Genomic DNA, 22367 nt, shown 5'->3' with positions numbered 1-22367 from the left:
AGAAGGTTCCTCCAGCCAAAGTACAGCTGTCAACGTATATAGAAGTCCATGTTACTTTCATACTTCCATTTTGGCTAAAACTTCGTGTAAACGACTTTTGGGTTACATCCCATCTTCAATTTATTAATTGTTTTGATTTAAAATATAAGTGATATTCATTTAAGGTTAATAATTTTTGGTAATCAAACATTAAAATGGATTAATATCCTTTGACGAAGAAGTTGATTCCGACATTTTATTGGTTACTTTATTTGTCGGATTGGCTAAAAAACCGGATAACTTTAAACCTTATTTCAAAATTAAAAAATATAAAAAGCCTAAATCTAATCTAATCTAACTATATTAATAAAAGAAAATAATAATCATAACGTGACAATCTCACATTCATTTTTGTCCTAATCTCTATTCTCATTCATGCTATATATCCATGAGTTATAGGGCAAAACCATTTTGACGAATGAGTTATAGTTTTCTTTCTAATTATTTAATCTCTCGTCTCATTTTAGCTATCCATGGGTTATGGGTTAAAATAATTTTGACAAATGAGTTATAATTTTCTTTCTAATTTTCTAATTTTTCATCTTATTTATCTTACATATCCATAGCTCATTAGTCAAAACAATTTTGACAAATATGTTACAATTTCCCTTCTAACTCTAATCTTTCATCTCATTCATCATAGTTATTCATAGGTAATGAGTCAAAACAATTTTGTCAAATGTTGTATATAAAGAGATTTTTTTTTCAAATTTGTAAATTTGAGATTTTAGACTTCTTATTATTTGTATTATACATGTTTTATTTTTTTTACCTTTAATTTTGTTCATTTCATTCAAATAACAGACTTTATTTATTTTTATTATTTGACAAATCCGATATAATACACGGGCTTAAAAGCTACTGTTTAATAATAAATAAAAAAATAATTTAATGCATAATAGTTATACGCTATTAACGGAAGGTGATTAAAGATAACTAAAGAGTTGTTTTTTAATAATATAAATGTAGATAAAATGATAAACTTATCTATCCATCCAAAATAAAAAACGACTTTAAAATAAAAAACGACTTTAAAATCTGTAATGTAAGTTTGACGGCATGAAAAAATGTTTCAATCAACCACATGATCATGACTAATTGAGGTCGTTTTTAAGGTGAATGTGAACTTTAGGCATGATGGTGAGCATATCTGATTGTGGCTAGAGCCGCCTCCATGAACAGATGGTCTCCCGCTAATGAATCTGACAATTATGATAAACCTAGCTTTTATAAAAAAGAAATAAAAATGAAAATAAAAAGTGGAGATTGTTTAGACTATTTTTGATTCATAGTTGAGTGTTAGAAATATGAAGAATAATAATACAGAATTACAGAAATTATCTTTTATTTTTCATTCAAATTTCACTCGTGGTCCCTTATTTTCAAAATTTATCTTTTTTGTCCTTTACGTTTCAAAATCCAACAGCGTTTGTCCTTTTCGCCTAACCCAGTTAGTTTTTCTCGTTAAGTCAGGTCATGTGCCTTGCACATGAGGGCAAATTAGTCATTTTACCCATTAAATTAAAATTAGTCTTCTACTTCCTCCATAGCCATCAAGCTTTCTGGCAGCCACCACCAAGCTCTCTAGCAGCCACCGCCGCCGCATTTCTCCGACTAAGAAAACCACCTCTACCTCCACTCCCACTGGAAACCACCATGGTCAACCGTGTTCCGGTCCACCATGTCTATATATATGTGTGTGTGTGCGCATTAACCTAGTCACCCCACTCTCTTCTCCCCTTTGAGTTCGTCCACAACCACCGTAGCTTAATCTCCAGCGAGCCACCACCACCATTTTCTCCGACAAGCCACCACCACTGCCACCGGAACTCACCACCACAGCTGCCCTACGCTCCACCCCCCAGCCATGAACGCAACCCTCTTCACTCTGAAAGGTCTTTATTTGAACGGAGGAAGCCAAGCACTGTTAAACCGAAGTCCATTCATTGTATTCCGGTTAATCTGAACCCTAATCGAAGCTCATTCACCGTCTTTCGCCCAAATCGGGCCCTAATTGAAGTTCGTTCACTGTTTCCTGATCTTCAACGCTAATTGCTCCATATATATTCCGGTGGGGACTGTCTTCCGGAGCATCATCTTCAACACCATATATTCCGGCAGAGATGGTGGTGTTTGTGGAGATGACGGTTGGAAGTTGGATGGCGGTGGTGTGGGGGTGAATGATGGTGGTGAGGGGGTGGTGGTGGTCGGAGTGTCGTCATTGTTGTGGGTGGTTGTTGCGGCAGCTGTTCAAGCTGTGACTGTAGGGTTTAAATTTAGGGATGAGGAGGTTGTATGTGTGGTGGTGAACCAGTGGGCTTGGCGGTGGTAGCAGGCGGTGGTGGTTGGTGGTAACTAGGAGGGGGGGGGGGGAGAGAGAGTGTGTGTATATCTACTCATTATTTATATATAACATATATAATATTAAGTTTTTTATTTTTTTTGTTTAAATATTACGTTTTTTAATTTAATAGGTAAAATGACTAATTTGCCCTCATGTGCAAGGCACATTGTAATATTCGTTACTTTTCAAACCCGAAAACCCGATCTATTTTTAATTTTTTGGTTTTGTTTATAAATATATTATTATTTTCAAGTTTCGCTTAATGTATTTTATATGCGTCGATTTTATTGAAATATTTAACCGACCCAATTTATCGTTTACGCGTATTGTTGTTCATTATTCATTGTTATGGTTATCTTCGTGAGGAATTACGCTCATTGTTCGTTTGTTTTATATTACTTTTGTTCAATTATTAAAACTCCGGATTTTTACATTAACCAAATCACTATCTAATCGGGAATAATTCGAAAGGTATCCAAGTTATAAATTTTATTTTATTTATAAGTATTTCAAAGTGCAAGGTTCAAATGGTATTTATCCTGTTAGATCCGTAGAGAACATTACTATAGAAGGCAAAAGGGGTAAAGGTAGACCCAAATTAACTTGGGAGGAGACGATTAGGCACGATTTGATAAACCTGCATCTCTCAGAGGATATGGTTGATGATAGGACTTCTTGGAGAAGTAGGATTAAGGTTAAGGACTTCTAAGGAGATGATATAGTTTTGTTTATAAATATGTCTTAGAGCCATAACCTTACCATCTTGGTATAATTTGTTTTTTGTTACCAGTATTGCTTATTTTTACTACAAATACTATTATTTATTATGATTATTTTACTTATCAATTTTTTTCTCGTTAGTACTAAATATTACACTTTTCAATAGTCTATTTTATACTTTATTTACTATTCTACTTTTATGTTGGTTGTTTTGGAGCCGGGGGTCCCTTGGAAGCAGCCCCTCTATTCCTTAGGGATAGAGGTAAGGCCTGCCTACATCCCACCCTCCCAAATCCCTACTAATAGTTTTTGCTATATTTGGGATTTACTGGGAATAATTGTTGTTGTTTGTATAATCTTGAAAGTCCAGGGGCTGAAAGTATAAATTATTCAAATTAATAATATTCTAATTAAAATTAATCCCAGCCCCCACCCCTAACCCCGGTTTCCCGACGATACTCGCCGCCGGCGAGCCCGACTTTCCGGCCAACATTAAAACAAGCCCCAAATCCTCGTCTTTGACCAATTAATTCGTCGTAACAACTTTTGAACTTAATAATACTCGCGTATGTACCGATAGAAACGTATATTAACAGCTACTGTGCGCGTTTTAATCCCGTAAAAATCGTTTAAACCGCCGGAATTTTTGTTAAACACAATTAACATCAATTAATCTTTATACGCTCCAATTAGCATTATAAATAGCACGCAAATCATCGTCTAAACCCGTCCTTAACATCAATCTAAACAATCAAACTCTCTGTAATATCATAATCAAACATCTAATACCGCTTTTCCGGCAACCTCCGTTCATCATCTTCACAGCACCGTTTCAGGTAAGTTATATATGCATCTGATTCGTTTCAAGCTGTTAATCAAAACTCCTAAATCAATTTTATCGTACATGGAACAAAATCATAGATTTATAAGCTAGGGTTTTGAATTTTCAAGATGATCCAGAATGTTTATATATTAATAATCCTTTTCATAGTGTAACCTGAATGTGATATTGGTCCAGTGGTTAACGTCTTCGTGAGTAAACGACCAGACCCAAGTTCGAAACCTCGGGTCAGCGTTGTTGTTAAATAATTTATAATACTTAGTTTTATTAGATTATTTATTTAATATAAACCAAATCTTAAACAGAATATATCCCCTAGATCAACTGGTTAACACGCTTCAATCATAACACTTATACCTGGGTTCGAAACCTAGGTCAAGCATTATTTTATTTAAATTGTTTTATGTTATTATTATTAGTATATATATATAATAAATCATTTTAAAATCATAAATATATTATAGAAATCAGTTTAAATTAATTAAAAACTATATAAATTAACTATAAATTATATCTCACCCTTTTTCACTTAAAAACCAAACTTCCACTCTCGTAATACGTGAATTAAAAATCGCTAAAGATTCATAACGTAACATTTAAAATATTAAAACCCATTTCCGTTAACACGTTAAATAAATATCTAACTTATAATTATTAATTCTAGAATCCTGAACATGTTAACTTTGCGTCTTCGTCAATAACTAATAATATTATAAAATTAAACGCGCTTCCGTTAAATCATAAATATTAAAATAGTAATCAAAATCTATAAAACTATTAAAATAATTCCTAAATTTTTAATATAAGCTTATACAATATTTAACCCCGTTAAATTATCGATTGAGTCTCGTTTTTATTTATCATTGTTAGTGTAAATTGCTCTTTTGGACCTTTGTGACGCTTTCGGTTTCCTTTGCCATTCTTAATATTTTCGACGATATCGGATTTCTTTATCACATCAACTTATAAGGTGACTTTTCATAACCCTATTTTTCATCTTTTAACGTTTTGGGGTGTAGCACGTTCCAAACTTTGATTTCATTGTGTCATGTTGCAAACCGAAATTCACGTGCGTGTCTTGTATGTATTTGTTTTGAATCATATTGCTTTCAAACTATGTGGTTATGTGCTAGTTGTTTATTGTTTTATTGGTGGAGATTCATACACATACTCATAGCGGGAGGGTCTGACGAGACGTCCCTGCGCCTTCCATTTTTAAATGGCGGTATCATTATTCTATACTCAAGTAGCGCGGCGAACGAGGGTTTTTTAGTAGATTTGACTTTTGTCAAGCGAACAGGAATATCATGTATTTACTTTTCTTTGCTTTATGATTTAGGGAATACATCTTGACTTGTGAATTTTAAACTTTTTGTATTATATATATGCAAAACCTATATGAATTCTCACCAACATTATTGTTGACAAAATATATTATTTTTAACGTGCTGCAGGTTGAAGTTTAAGGATCGAAGAATAAAATAGTTGGACTATTAGGTTACAAGAGACGAAAATTCAAAGTTTATTGTATTAATATTGGATTGTGTATTTGTGATGTATTGGAATGAATTAAATATAATCATTGTCGCTTTAATAGCGTTACGAGCTTATGAGTGATCTGTACGTCGCACCCGGGCGCAATCCGTTTTAGCCGGGGTGTTACACACATGACCTGAATTAACGAGAAAAACTAACTAGGTTAGGCGAAAAGGATAAACGTTGTTGGATTATGAAACCTAAAGGACAAAAACGATCAATTTTGAAGATAAGGGACCAAGAGTAAAATTTGGGTGAAAGATAAAGGACAATTTCTCTAATTATGTCGAAAAATAATTAGCAATTGTTTGGTATATACAAATTTTGTATCAATTTTTTTATACACAGCTGGACAGTTGGTAGAACTCCCAAGATGCAATGGTCATTTCCTTCACCGTGCCCGCTAGTCTCTCTACATCGTCCCTCATTTATGCCCCTCAACGTCGACCAATGTCGATGTTCCGCGCCCCATATGACTACACAAACTGATATGAAAGATGAAGAGCCGATTGTGGATTTGAAATTTGTTCTTTTAGTGGAAGCTTTTAAAGTATTATTTCTTATAACATGTTGGAATTTAAAAACCTGTTAAATATTACAAAACATGCCTTTTGAATATCTATACATTATTTTAATTTCAAATATCTAAGCCATCAGATAACATGTAATGACTATACCTCTATCTTCTATCTGCATATTTAACGTGCTCGATTTCCTGTAAAATAGTCTTAGAAAGACGTCAGTAATATGCTGGTGAATCGTTGACTCACTCTAAAGTATTTTATGAATTGTTGTTATAATATCAAGACAATTTTATATGCAGCTCAGTAGAGTATCGGCTCTTTCCGTGGGGCGTATCACTATAATACACACACATGTAAATAGTACATCCCGTAGTTGTGCTGGAGATAGGGTTTGAGACTGACACATAACATGCCTGCTACTTGTCAATTATGTTTAGATCCAGACACACTTGCATTTAGTCTGAGTACTTTTATTCTATCTTGTGTTATAACATTTTATAAAAGTTTTCGACTCTTTAAGATAAGCAGTATAATTGTCTTTTCAGTTCTAAGACAAATATCATGTCTGTCTTTTATGAGTAAAATAAATTTATTCAGACTCTTTAAGATAAACAGTATATTTGTCTTCTCAGCTCTAGGGCAAATAACATGTCTGTTTCTTCAGAGTAAAATTAACATATTAAATTGTTTAAAGGTTTTCTTTTGTAAATATGTTTTGACTCTTCTGAAACAAATACCGATATGTTTCATAGAAGTACGACAGTTTAATAAGTTTAATGTATTAACCTTTCTACTCTATCGGTGAACTTGTTCAGATAACCTTTACGTTTTCGAGTGCTTAACATATCATAAATATGTTTACATAAATACCTAGATCTTCTGCTTTGATCCAGCTGCAAACCATACAGGCCTTGTTTTATCATTTCAAACCTAGTTTATAATTGCCAGTTCGGTTTTTGGGTTCAAAATTTAATTTTAAGTAAATTAATAAAATTTGATATGAGATGGACCGTATCAATATGAGACGGTCCGTATCATTTTAGTTTGACCCGTTGACTGAACCTTTGTTGTGACGGACCGTATCAAGATTAGATGATCCGTCTCATTCTTCTGTTTGACTCGTTAAGACTAAAAATCATTTTGGGCATTTTTCCAACATCCGCTTATATGTTCTAACACCTTATACATGCTTAAAACACTTAGTATACCTTATGTAAGGTTTGATCAATAACAACTTGGATACTCACTAAAATGTAATAACGAAATTTAAACGAGTGAAGCGATACTATACCTTACTTCCAAGCTTATATTTATGACTACTGGAAACTGATCAGAGCCTTACTTTAGCTTAGAACACCTTGTACTAACTTGTTCTTGCTTGAGAGCACCAAACACAAACTTGAACTCGATTGTTTTGTGTAGTATGCAGTGGTGGACCTAGAAATTTTTTTCACATGGGTCGGAAGTTTTGAAGGAGAACGTATCTAACACTATATAATAATTTTTGTTTTCTGTCCAAATCACTCGTGTTAGGTCACAAACTAACATTAAACCAAAATAAGTTATCAACACATCTCAAAATTTTGTTAATAGCAATTCGCACTGAGGAAGCAGGTCCGAGCAGATGTGCAAAAACGTATAGATTTATGTATGTGATAATATATGATAAGCTTTTTTATAAAAAATGAAAAACAAAAACACACCACGATTACATAAATAGTTAAAAGAATTCGTTCTTAAAAATCCATATATTTCTATTAATCAAATAAAGTACATAACATAGTTCAAATGAAAAAAACTATAGTTCTATTTCATATTATCTTAATCTTATATATATATAAACGAAATCTTTAAAAGCTCTTTGGTTGTTTTTCACATCTCCTCAAGCCATCAAATTGCTTTATTTGTAAGTAGAGGTTTCTCATGTATTTGACCCGAATTCACGGGTATGGGTCACAAAACCCAGATAGCCCTTAAACGGGTTATAACATCTCATTTAATTAAAAAATTAATCTCACCAAATATTTGATATGAAAATCTTATCAAATAGGGATATACTAAAAATTAATATCCAATTATTTAAAAAAGAAGATATTATTTATAATTAAGAAATAATTTTATAGTAAAAAAAATAAGCGGGTCATGGATTTCACCAAACTCATATAGCTTTTAAACGGGTTATAACATCTCATTTATTTGAGAAACCCTTTCATAATCAAACTCTATGTATACTATTAACTTCTTTACAATAAATAAAATTAAAATTCAAAAAAATATATAAATATTAGAAATGAAAATTGTAAAACTACCCCCGTAACCTAAAGAATAAAAGCCAGTAACTTTATAAGTTAAAACACTATGATATAAACAATACTTAACACCATAGTTGTTTGAAAAATATTGACTAAACTCTGTAGCTAGGGTTGAAGTAATTGTACTTTCTAAATTCTCAACAACACATACATTACTCATAAACACAAAAAGAAGAAAGAGTTAAAAAAAACCCTTATATCCTTTCTTCTTCATCAACTCTTTCTTAGCCCATTTCTTACCATATATATATATATATATATATATATCATATAATTATATTAAAATCACTATATTTTTTTTTCATGTTCAATTAAATAATACTTTTTATACATTTATCATTATATTTTCTCTCTACTCCACTCACAACTTCATAAAATATTAAAAAATTATACGGTATGAATAGTGAAATTCCAAATTTAACTTTCTCATATAACATTTTCTCTCTCCTCTACTAGCAACCACTCAAAATCATACCATATAATTTGCAAATCTCCCTCTTATTTTTAGAGAACGGGTTGAGAATGCTCTCAGGTGACTGTGCTACATATACTTCAATAATTTTGACCAGAAGAAACAGCGATGACCATATTTCTGTTTTCTCACCTTGCTTTGACTCTGCTTCTACCTTCTCACTATTTTGTAGGCGTCGGTGTCAAAATTTACATGGGTTGGTCAAGATTTTAGCATGTATATACAACTAAAATATTTTTTTTCACAGGGGTAGGCCGACCCCCGTACGGTAGCTATCACACCCCAACCTAACACGGAAATGCAGGACGCGCGAACTGATTGCTCACAACTCACAAGGCACTAACATAGTAATATTAGTGACAGTATCTAATTATTTTATCAAATTCAAACAAAGTACATAATATTCAAAAGAAATTACAAATAACCAAGCAAATCCAAACGACTCAAAAAAAAACAATATCCAGTTCTTTAAATAACTTAAAGCCAAACTAAATTCTTCATGCTTCACTTCACGCCATGTGATATCCTACAATATGTATACAAAATACAATAGGTTTGTCAACATAAAGTTGAGCAAGTAATTGCTAGTTGATAATAATTATAATATATGAGAAAAATCGTAAATTAATATAATGAGTATCAACAATTAAATATGGAACAAATAATTGGTTTCGGGACCATGCCTCACGAACATGGGCTATGGCTACTAAGACGGCGTATGCTCATAATAAATGAGATAAGTTAGAGCACGGTTTTACATCTCTGTCTTTGTTATAACGCATTTTGATATTTGATAATGTATAGGGATATTTTGGGAATTAATGTAAAAGGCTCATTCGTTAAAGAGTCTTTAACGAATGAGACCCATGTGTTTTGGACCTCATTCGTTAAGCATGTTTAACGAATGAGTGTTAAAGTATTAGATCATCTGTTAAGTCTTGTATCACGTATGTAGTTAACGAATGGGGTTCATTCGTTAGGGGATGCTAACGAATGAACTCTTCGTCTATATATAAACTATAACTTATCATTATCAATAACAATTTTATTTTATCAATCTCCAAGCCGTTACTCTGCCAAAATTGTCTCTCAATACACACACTACACACACTAACATAAATCTAACGCAAACCTAAACATAATTCATATCGTTGACAAGATGCATAAAGTAATCAATCAGATCGATGTTTCTCAAGTGGTATCAGAGCCTATGTCTGATTGAGTCATGTTTAGAACTTGATTTTGATTCAATTCATCACTAAATTGAATCATAATTGTATCGGATTAAACGTAATTGAGTTTCGAACTGTTCGAATTGAAAAATGATCAATTAAGTGTTGTAATGATGTTAATTGATGTTGAATTGATCAAAGGATTGTTCGTATTGATGTTTTGATCATCTGACTTCGTTTAATCGTGTTAATTCATATTGAATTATTGTAATTGATTTACGCGGGAAATGTATTCGAGTTTTAACTATGTTTTGGTCAAATTGGATATGAATTGAGAGGATTGTAGTGTTCAGACAAGTTCGTTGAGGTTCGGAATCGAATTGCTACTTGGTTGATTGGTTAATAGTGTTAATTGGTTGAGATTTGATTAAGTTTGGATTAGTTTGGATCAGGTTTGTGGTTATTTGAATCTGGATAAATTTGAAGATATGAATGCACATTCGTTAATGTCTTGAGCCATTCGTTAGTTTCAAACTTCATTCATTAGACTGTCGTAACCGTTTATAACAGCTGTCTAACAACTCATTCATGATATTGCAGCTCATTCGTTACACTGTACACATTCGTCTCAATCACATTCGTGTATTATCTCATTCGTATTCTCATATTCGTACAGTGTTTCATTACATTAGTTAATCACTCATTCGTCTTTCATTATTCCTCATTCGTTCTTGATAAACGTACCATTCGTATCGTTCATTCGTTTGAACAGTACCGATTTCGTTAATTCTCTCATTTGTTCAAGTTTAAAGTATTTCTCATTCACTAATCAAGTTTCACTATTTGTCATCTTATACCCTCAATTTTCAATCTTGGTAATTTTAATGCTGAAACTTTCAAACATGACTAATTTCTATGCTATTGCTTTTCAAAATGCCATAATGCAACAAATGCTGAACTGTGATGCAAAGATAGGGTCTCACACTAAATGCCGAAGGCTGATGAATTTGTGTGATTTTCCTAAATGGGAACCGAGATTCAAAGCGCATTTGGGAGCTGTTCATTCAGAATGCATGTAGAGTCTAGAAACTAAATATCAACCAGTGATGCTTGGTGATAAAGAGAAAGAATTTATTAATATATCGATCGAAGAAAAGAAAGCCTACGAGATTGAAACAAAGGCTTATTCGACTTTGACATTGGCATTACCAAAGCACAGTTTTCATCAAATGAGTCACATTAAGATCTGTGCTTTGTTGTTTCAACATCTAAGAATGAGAAGCATGGGTAACACTACAGAAAGTATGAAATCTATGCTGAAATTTCAGTTTAGAAATTTTTATCTCTTGAAAGGGGAGATAGTCAGTGAATTATTGACAAGATTTTGTCATTTAGCTGTTGAAATCACAAATTTTTCTATGCTTCCTGATGATGTTGAACAGATTGATACTCTGAAGAATGTATTACCTTCTTCATATTCCACTTATCTGCTAGCACCAAAAGAGAACGGATTTTTCAAAAAAAAAAAAACAATCTTACAACAGTGGACTTTATGCAGAAGCTAGAGGAGAGAGAATTTTATTTGAAATGTCAAAATTTGTCAAAAGAAAATCAAGATCCAACTCTGTATGGTGGAACACTTCGGTGCTGTTTGTTTTTTAAGAGGTAAAATGCCTTCAGTCTACGGACTATATCTGCAGGCATCTGCAGCAGAAGAGGTGGACCAAACCTCTGTAGTCTGCAGCAAGAATAATGTTTGTTTTTTATCATCTGCAGACTGCTATAATAAACGGAAAATTTATAAACTGATTTTTTCAAACTTTATTCAACAAAAAACTAGTAATAATTGTACAATTTTAACAATAATCAAACAACAAACATTCATAAACCTACTACAAACTTTAATCCACAACAAACTAGTAATAACTGCACAATTTTAACAAAAAATCAAACAACACATTCATAAATCTAAACCTTCTATAAAACTTTATTCAACAACTAGTAATAACAAAACAATTACAATAATGGCGAATAGACTATCAAATCTTGAAGAAATAAGCATGCCAAGGTAGATGGTGGTGGAGGTGGCGGAGCAGCGTGTGGCGGTGGTGATGTGGGGAGAAAGGAAGGCAGCGGCGGTCGGCTGGGGTAGGTGGAGGAGGAGTGGCGGTCGGCTGGGTTAGGTGGAAGAGCAGCGGCGGTCGTCGGCTAGAGAGGAGCAGCGGCGGCGGTCGACTAGGGAGGAGCAGCGGTGGCTACGGCTATTGCGGCGTCGGTGGTGGAGGTCGCCGGTGGTGAAGGGGAGGAGATGAAGGGGAGGAGAAGGTAGAATGAAAGGGGGCTAGGGTTTGGAATAAGATAGAAGATGCAGTAGATCTGAAAAGAGGAAGGTCCATGTCTTCTAGGATAAGAGGGCGAGAACACGTTTTTTAATAAAATGTCTTCAGAAAAACAAACAGTCTGCAAGCCTAAAGGTCTGCACGTGGTTTCGCGGCGCAGACATAAGAGACCGGGAAGATTTTCAGACAAAAAACAAACACCACCTTCCTGTGAATAGCACATCTGCTCCAATTACTGCTTTCTACTCTCAAACCAACCAAGAGATTCCTCAAGGGGTTGAGAGTAATCCTAACATATCATTCATGTCATCTGGATCTGGTAATTTTTCTAGTACAATTCCTTAAACTTAACAACCACCTAATGTGAATATGAAGGAGGCTCAACAACTGTAACATTCGTTACTTTTCAAATCCGAAAACCCGACCCACTTTGAATTTTTGGTTTTTTGTTTATATATATGTATATATATATATATATATATATATATATATAGAGGGGAAAGTTAATGTACAAATAAAATTAACATGCTAAACATGAGAATCAAGTAGAGTAATTATATATATAAGTAGAGTAATTATGTAATTAAATCATAGAATTATATAATTACTCTACTTATATATATAATTACTTTACTTGATTCTCACGTTTAGCACGTTAATTTTATTTGTATTTGATCCAAACCCTATATATATATATATATATTCTCAAGTTCGTTTCATGTTATGTGGCATTCGTTAATTGTTATTTGAATTTGTACTCGTTCGTTAAACCGATTCGTTTCATCATTTCAATGCATTTTAGTTCGTTGTCGTTCATTTATATAATATTTCTGATTATTTACGTTATTGTTCGCTCGTTTACTTTTCATTTTGTTCAATTAATAAACCGTCAGAATTTAAAGTTCTCATTTAAATCGAGTTACAATCTATTCGGGTATAACACGAAAATATCCAAATATTATACATTCCTTTTCATGTATAGCACATTTCAAAATTTCAAGGTCTAGATTGTAAATTTATTTTAAATTATGTTTTAATAAAATTTGAAAGATCAAGGGCCTGTTGTGTAAATTTAAATTCAAAATATATTAAATTAATATAACCCATTAACTTTAAAATTTGTTAAATTTATATCTGTTTGATAGTTTATAATTTGCTAATCTCAATTCGTTAACTTAAAATTTGTTATCTTTTAATTCTTTAACTTTAATTCAAAAACATAGTTTAATCTTAAAATAATATAAACCATTAAAATTTCTGGTAAAACCTAGATTAATATTAAAATAATACATGAATTAAATAATATATTCCCAACAAATTAAGCGATAAGTAACTTTATTAATCCCGTTAGTTAGTCTTTAAATTCCTTATTTATTTTAATTTATAGCTCGAGAAGTTCAATCGTTTCGGATTCTTTAACACACTTTCGGTTGCTTTGGTTTCGTTGTTGTGCTTTCGGCTTTTATTACAAGTTTGTCTTCAATTTGAGGTGAGTTTCTCACACTCCATTTTCAACGCTTTTATACATTTTGGTGTAGCATATATATCTTATCTATTGAATGGTTTATCGAGTCATTTACAAAACTGCAATTCATATCATGGACTTGTGTGTTTACTTGAGTTGGTCAAAATTACTTGCTCATGGTTGCCTCAATAAGTATGATCATACGCCCCCCCTTGCACTCAGAACCATTTTGCTATGAGTGGAAAAGGGACCCCCGATCCGAGTAAGTTGGTTGTTACCGACTGGAAAGGACATTGCATGCGCTGTAGTTATACTTTTCACAAGTTTCATGGAATTGCATGGCTTTTATGTACTTATATTAAAATTGTGTGAACTCACCAACTATTTAATTAGTTGACCGTATTTTATATATATGCTACATGTACCGTTATTAGAGGATGAAGCTCGATGAAGACACTAGACTTAGGTTAATTAAACAAATGGACAAAATGTTTAGTTGTGTTTACATTTTCCTTGTATTCCTTATTGCAAACTTGTGTACTTGACTTGTAAATTAATTAGTGATAATATTTTTACTTAATAGTGTCACATGTGTTTTGAGTAATCTGTATGGCACACTCGGGCGTTTCCACTTAAGCCGGGGTGTTACAACAACAATTTGCCTTCATGTGTGCTTTCATGACATCATACCAACAAATGGTGGGTAGCAAGATTGCTACAAGTGATTTAACGGGTGAGGATTATGATCAGATCGATCAAGACGATCTTGAATTAATGGATCCAAAATGGAGCATTGCGATGATTGTGAGGAAGGTTAAGAGGTTTATGCAAAGGACGGGTAAAGATCTGCCAGCCATTGTGATCACGAGCGAGGATGGATTTTGCAAATGAATATTTCTGGATGGCCGGGCTTTGTTGGTCGTTAAAAGAATTTGTGTTAAAATAAATACTTGCTAATAAAAGTTTTTATTATCTATTATTAAAAGTTATTTGTGCGAATGATACATATATGAAATCATGATTGGTGGTCTAATTTGGGTGTTCCCCTTTACTTTCGTAGTCCTAAACGCTGAAACCCTACGGACAAAAACTGCCCTAATAGTCATAGTAATAGTAGTAGCAGCAGCTTGCATCTTGGTCGAGGTTACGATTAGAATGATATGTTGGATTGAAGAAAGAGGCCAAGAAGGAGTTGTATTATACTATTACTATGACTATTAGGGCAGTTTTTGTGCGCAGGGTTTCAGCGTTGAGGACTACGAAAGTAAAGGGGAACACCCAAATTATACCACCAATCATGATTTCATATCTGTATCATTTGCACAAATAACTTTTAATATAAATAATAAAAACTTTAATTAACAAGTAACTATTTTAACCCAAATTCTTTTAACGACCAACAAAGCCCGGCCATCCGGAAATATTCATTTGCAAAATCCATCCTCGCTTGTGATCACAATCAGCGCTGGTGACTGGACTCGCCATCAGTTACCGCAGAAACCCACCATATGAAAGCCAACCGTGATAAAACTCGTGCTCCATTTTAGAATTAATGTATCTAAAACGGAGCATGGCTTTGAGAAATTGAAAGTCAGATGTTATCATTGCCAAGAGTTTGGTCACTTTGCCAAAGAATGTGACAAACCTAAAAAGGAATACTCTTCTGGGTCTAAGTCTTAAGACAGAAGCTCCAACATGAAGTATAACAACTTTGAATCCAAAGAGAAATCAAATGGAGCCGAATCATCTAAATCTAGTGGGTCACAAGCTTTGATTGCTCAAGAAGGAATTGGTTGGTCTCAACGGTTGTTGGGTAATGTTCCGACTGAAGAAAATCAAGCAAATTTGGCAATGTTTGAGCAAGCTCAAAAATTTGAAGATGCAAGAGGTGATAATCTTATGGGTGAAAGTGAGGATTCAGAAACTAAAACAGAAGATTCAAGCTTGGAACAACATGAAACCTTTGCGTGTATGGCAAAGATAGAGGAGGTTAGTTATAAATCTCCTAATTCTATTCTAGTTGAATCTAATGAAGTTAATGAATTTGCTGTTAATGCACAAAAGTGTGCTCATTCGGATGAAAATCAATCAAAACTTGATTCACTTCGTCTTCACAATGACCAATTGGTTTGTGAGTTAGAAATGATTCGTGACAACTATCGACAAGCACTCGAGATTGATGAGAAATCAAAAGAAAAGATTAATGCTTTGTCGGATAGTAATCACGATTTAAAAACAGAGATTTCAGTCAAACTAATCATTATTGATAGTCAGTTTCAAGAAATTTTGAAACTCAGAATCAATGTTACTAAACTTGAAGATGAGATACTGGAATTAAAGAATAAAATTGGAAAATTCTTGTTTTTTCTAAATGAAATCATTAAGGTGAACAATAACCAACAGAGAAATGGCAAAGCAGGTTTAGGGTTTGTTTGAATCCATCCTCCTTTTCATAATGACTATACAAGTATTCCAGACATAGGAGATCTTAAGAAAATTGGTCCAGAAAGTCATCTGACTATGGATCCTACTATGACTGAGAATAATATCATTAAAGAGGAAAAGCCTAAAATGTCAAAACTTTAGAATCTGTCATCGAAAAGACAATTCCAGTAACTCAAATTCATAGTAATGTTGTTTTCTCTGAAAATCATCGTGTTGATGATTTAGTTGAAGAGGTTTTCGAGCCACATGTCGTTCACAAAGATATCCTAATTCGTTTCCTTGTTATAACATATCCCAATTCGTTTTCTTGTTGTCCAAGCCGGAATCTTTGAGTTATTATACCCGATTTTGTCATTTATTGATTATTTCGTTTCCTAATCGAGTTGTTTACCTAATAAACAAGTTTTAATTTTGTTTTGGGAGACACATTTAAGAAAAATCTTGTCTCCGTAAAACAAATTTCTCTTAAATGCGTCTCCCAAGACGAAATTAAAAGGAACATTTTCCAAGAATTTGAAATTTGTACGGACCAGATAGGAAAGATAAAAATACCGTATGGGAAGACTTTTTTTTAGAAGAAAAGTTACGAAAGAAATATGGCTTGCTCCCTCAACATTTTCACAAATTTGGCCTTGTCATCAACATTATTCCATATTTGGTTTGCTCCCTCAATATTTTTAAAAGTTTGTCACACTCCCTCATAATAAAGATCTTTTCCCAATGTGTCTCATCAGTCCAAATTATTTGGAATACTCAAGATTTTTGGACTATTTTGGGCATTCTCTTTAGAATGGGCTATTTTAGGAATTTTCTCTTTTTTATACAACCCATTTTCTTCATTGGCCTATCCCCACACATATTTCAACAGTTAACGCAGCACCGCTTCTTTTCTCCAGTGACCAGAAAATATATTAATCAATAGTTTCCAAACTCTTTTTTCTTTATATTCTACCTAATTGTGAGAATCAAAACATGCAAGAATGGACATGGTGTCAAATATTCATGTTAAAAGTTTGATCGGCTGGAGAGTCTAGTGACCCCCCCGAACCCTCCCGTGGTTCCGTCCCTAACCATGTTAGTAATGTTGCACGGCTGCTTAACCATTCAACTTAAAGATGAACTTATAATCTCATCTAAACTTAACACAAATATTACTATTTATAACAATTGAGGACTTTGGTGCTGCTAAGTCCTGATTGGGTCATTTGGCGGCACCGTATTGCTCCTTGGAATTTTTTAGTTCGTTTTGAACGTCAGCTTTGGTTTGTTTTGTTTGTTTTAATTCCCGTACGGTAACAAACAACCTCAACGCCTGGGATCGACAACGCTCGGGTTTACCAATGGCAACCTGTTGATCCACCTCAATTGTTTTATTGTTTCCGTCGTTTTAGCTCATGTACTGGAACGAACGGATTGACCGAATTCATGTCGTGTTACCGCCTAAATGCCAGGGACCGACAACGCTTGGGTTTTACCACCGCCCGAGTTTGCCGACAATATAAATGCCGAATATTTTGGTTTTAGTTTCGGTACAATAATTCACATAACCGAAACCGATCGAATTCGCGTCGACTTATCGACTGCACGCTTGAGTTTTATCATCACCGGATTTCACAGAACTGCCTTAACACAACACGCTGGGTAAAACACATGTCTTATTTAAAAGAAATTTGCAAACCAATTCTCAAAATAAATTAGTTTCTTTATAATTAAACTTAACTAAAGAAATATTTGATCATAAAACACACATCTAAAACATTGAAACAGACCCCTCATCGTTTTTTAAGTTTGAAAACATACCCCCAAAGTTAACCACTTGTAAACATTAAGCCTAAGCCAATATTAATACTCAAAGGACCAAATTGCAAAACACCATCGGCCCAATCTTTCTTGTTCAACCTTCTCTCTTCACATTTTCACACCGACCACCGGAGTCCGGCATGGCTCTGCCTGACCACCACAACTTCCAACACTACCTGCAACAGCAACAGCAATCAAAACCCTTCAGGTATTATCAAAAACCCCCAATTTTATTAGTTTGTAAAACCCTAGAAATTATAATTTTTATCAAAATCTGATTAATTTTTTTTTATCTTTCAATTCGCATGTTTAGAGATGTATTCAAAAACATTGATGGTTCAATTTCACCGCCAATTAACTATTTAAACGCTGATCAAGCTCATCATCCTCCGTACATCCCACAATGTAAACCCTAAAAACCCTATTTTAATTTGTAGCTGGAAATGTTAATTGCTATGTTAATTTTTGTTTTGATTCAGTTCATGTAGTGGGGTTTGCACCGGGCACAGATGCTAGCGATGGCGGGTTCGATTTGCACCGGAATTATGAGATGGAGTTGAGAAACAAGCGGCCGAAAGAGCAAGAGTTTTTTGAGAATCGGAATGCGAATTCTCAGATGTCTTCTATTGATTTCTTGCAGCCTCGGTCTGTTTGGACTGGTTTGGGGTTGTCGCTTGATAATGGAAGGCTGGGTTCATCGGGTGAGTCGTCTTTTGTTTCTCGGATGTTGGGAGATGATATTGAACTTGAGATGCGTAGACAGGATGCTGAGATTGATAGGTTCATGAAAATTCAGGTATTTTTAAGAGCATGTTTGATTTATGATTTTATATGTTTATGCACAAAGTTTTGATCTTGAATCAAGAATGGGCCATTAGCACCGTATGACAGGTGAATATGGTCATACAGGGTCGTGTGAAGGGACAACCCGTATGATATTTTGACTGACAAAAAAATACTGATGTGACCACTGACAGATTCATACGGTCTGTATGACCAATTTTCGTCCTATCATACAGCCCATATGATGTGACATGCTCTAGCGTGCAGAGTTGGTCCGACATCATACGGTCCAAATGACTTGACCCTATATAATTCATGTAATAATATTGTTTTCGTTGTCATAATGTAGGCCGACAGATTGAGGCAAGCGGTTCTAGAAAAGGTACAAACGAGCCAACTTCAAATTATCTCACACGTCGAAGACAAATTCATTGAGAAGCTCCGTGAAAAAGAAATCGAGGTGGAAAACATCAACAAGAAGAACATGGAACTTGAATTGCAGGTGGAAGAGTTAGCCTTGAAAGCCGACACATGGCAGCAACGGGCCAAATACAACGAGAATATGATCAACACATTGAAATTCAATCTGCAACGAGTGCACGCACAGGGCAAAGATGGTAAAGAAGGATGTGGTGATTGTGAGGTTGATGACACGGCTTCTTGTTGCCATGGCCGGGCGATTGATTTCCACTTGCTTTGCAAAGGTAATAATAATAATGGCGCGATGGCATGTAAGGTATGTACAGTTAATGACGCGTGCATGCTTTTGTTGCCATGTAAGCATCTTTGTTTGTGTAAAGAGTGTGAAAGTAAGGTTAGTATGTGCCCGTTGTGCCAATGCTCCAAATACATAGGCATGGAGGTTTATATGTAACAGATTGTTTGAACAACTTGTGTTAGATTTATGTAACAGATGGTCGTTTGTTGTTGGTGTTGTTTAACTTGTTTTAATTTGAGGAATGCTGTATGCTGACTTGTTTCATTTTTGGTTTTGAGGTATGCATGATGTTTTTAACAAAAGCTCTAGGTTCTGTTTAGAAGGTCTTGATTGTATAATTGCTTAACTAATTAGGTTGTTTATCGAGTCAGATGTTGCACTTGTTAACTGCGTGCTTTATTAATTGACTTGGGGTTTGCGATTTCGTTTAATAGGTGGTAATGATATTAGTATATTACCATGTATAGATGCATATATGGGTGAAACAAATCAAGAAACCTAACGTGATCTTTTTGTAATCATTTAGGTAACAAATTGAATCACAAATTTTAATTTCTTTAACAAACTTTCATTTAAAATCTAATTCGATGTAATTTTAATTCCTTAATAGGAAATATTTTATTAAATTCTTTTTATAGTAATCATTAAGGTGTATTGACAGGTAGGGATGTCACTTTTACCTGAAACCCGACCCCAAAAAACCCATACCCGACCCGAACTAGCCCGACCCGAAGAACCCAAACCCGAGAAAAGACGAACCCGAACCCGAACCCGAACCAAAGTAATTTGGGTTGGTTCTCGGGTTTGATTTATAAGTTTTGGGTCAACCCGAAAAACCCGAATAAATTTGTAGTTTTAAATTAAATATATTTTTATGTATAAGCAAGTCTTAGCAACTAAAGTTATCATAATCTTGCTCTAATCGACCGTTGTCATTGTAACTATTATGAATCGATTGTTTATTATAAATTTATTTTTTCCATTTATTACTAATAGCAACCGAAATTAAACAACCAACTCACGCCTAATTGAATATAGTTAACGCTCGAGTTAGTTTTACTTTTCTTTTGAATTGTTTTATCAAGTTACGTTGATTTGTTATTTGATTATTTGTGTTATAAGCAAAGAAGAATATCTTGTTTTAATTTAGCATTGTAGTTTTTAAAAAAATTTTGTTTTTGTGTTTTTTTTTCTTTTGTTGTTTGTTTTCTAAGATACTCGAAACCCGATTAACCCAACCCGAAAAAACCCGAACCCGAAAAACCCGTGAGAGATTTGGGTTGGGTTTTGGGTCAAGATTTAAAACTTTGAAACCCGAAGAACCCGAAAAACGAACCCGAAGAACACCTCTATTGATAGGGGGAATGAAATGATTTATTGCGTGAGAATGAAAAAAATATTGTTTGGTTGTTTAATGGAATGGAATCATACATTACACATAGATTCTCTTTCTGTGAAAGCCATTTCGTCTTACTTTTTTTTTCCTCCTTCACTCTAATTTCTCAACACCACCACCACCTAACAACCACCACCACCCCTACCGTTACCACCACCAACACCTAATCGCCACTGCCACCTTATCGTCGCCACCAGCATCACTGTCGCCACCACCACCACTACTTACCACTAGCGCTACCACCGCCACCTCCACTGCCACAGCCGCCTGACCATCACCGACACCACCACTGTCACTGCCTGACCACCTTGGTCGTCGCCGCCACCCTACCATCACCATAATTACCAATTAATGTTACCACCATTTGACCATCGCCACCCCCATCCCCACCATCACGACAACAATCACCGCCCCTACCACCTGATCGCCACCACCACCACCACCATTTTCTTCGCTAGAGCTACTACCACCACAGTCGCCATTGCAGTTTTTTAATTTTGTTAAAAAAATTGTTTTGAGATATGAGCGTTTTTATTAATTCTATTTTATTCCTACAATTTTTTTATACCAAACAAATAAAGTAATAATTCATTTCATTTGCATAGGTTAACCAAACAAGACAAATGAATGGTAATAATCAATTTAATTTCTTTGTCCATTTCATTCCCCTTATTCCATTACCTTCAATCAATCATACCCTAAGGTAGCGTTTGGTATGCAGGAATGACAGTAGGAATGGAATGATTCATTACGTGGGAATGGTAAAAGTTGTGTTTTGTTGCTCAATGGAATTGAATCATTCATTACACATGAAATCCCATTCCATCAAAACAATTCCTTCCCACCCCCTTCTTTTTTTTTCTTCTTGTTTTTTTTTTTCATTTCATTCCTCCTTCACCATACTTTCTCAACACCACCACCACCACCTAACAATGACCACCACCACTATCATTGCTGCCACCACCACCTGACCGCCACCGTCGTCGTTGCCACCACCGCCACCACCGTCGTCGTCGCCCTACCATCGCCATCACTACCAATGCTACCACCGCTTGACCACCGCCACCCCCACCACCACCGCCCACCACCACCGTCGCCACCGATGATGTTCGGTTTATTTGTACATAGATTAACTTGTTAACTTGGGCGTTTTATTAGTTTAGTCTAGGAACTTTGGTACTTTATACGTGTTTATTGTGTTTCAAGTCACATGTACTTAATGCGCTTAATTTGGACCTGTACGGGCACGGAATGAAGACTCAGGATGTCCAACACGCAAACCGAGGTAGTTATTTGGATTTGCTGAGTGAAGCCACCCATCTCGTAGCGCGATGGGTGTGGAAGGCAAGCGCGATGCCCTTCATTTTGTACCGTGTGTTAACTTTTGGTCCACCGCGTAGCGCGATGGACCAGAGGAGGGGACCATCGCGCTACGTGATGGTCCGCACGGACGGGAAAGTT

At 34.7% G+C, this 22367-nt stretch overlaps 1 protein-coding gene across 1 annotated transcript; it reads left to right on the top strand.

Annotated features, from left to right (window-relative positions):
• Nucleotides 1-18100: 18100 nt before the first annotated feature.
• On the top strand, nt 18101-19896 carry LOC143622008 (putative BOI-related E3 ubiquitin-protein ligase 3). Its single transcript, XM_077093267.1, has 4 exons — nt 18101-18217; nt 18323-18414; nt 18489-18805; nt 19142-19896. The coding sequence occupies exons 1-4, from the start codon at nt 18150-18152 to the stop codon at nt 19664-19666; spliced, it is 1002 nt and encodes a 333-aa protein (XP_076949382.1). The 5' UTR covers nt 18101-18149; the 3' UTR covers nt 19667-19896.
• The last annotated feature ends 2471 nt before the right edge of the window (nt 19897-22367 follow it).

The sequence above is a fragment of the Bidens hawaiensis genome, unplaced genomic scaffold, assembly GCF_021521415.1.
Source record: "Bidens hawaiensis isolate Kalapana, Puna unplaced genomic scaffold, B.hawaiensis_p1.1 tig00003004_1, whole genome shotgun sequence".
NCBI classification, from domain to species: Eukaryota; Viridiplantae; Streptophyta; class Magnoliopsida; order Asterales; family Asteraceae; genus Bidens; species Bidens hawaiensis.
The sequence above is the reverse complement of the archived record's forward strand: the minus strand, read 5'-3'. Positions and strand labels throughout refer to the sequence as shown.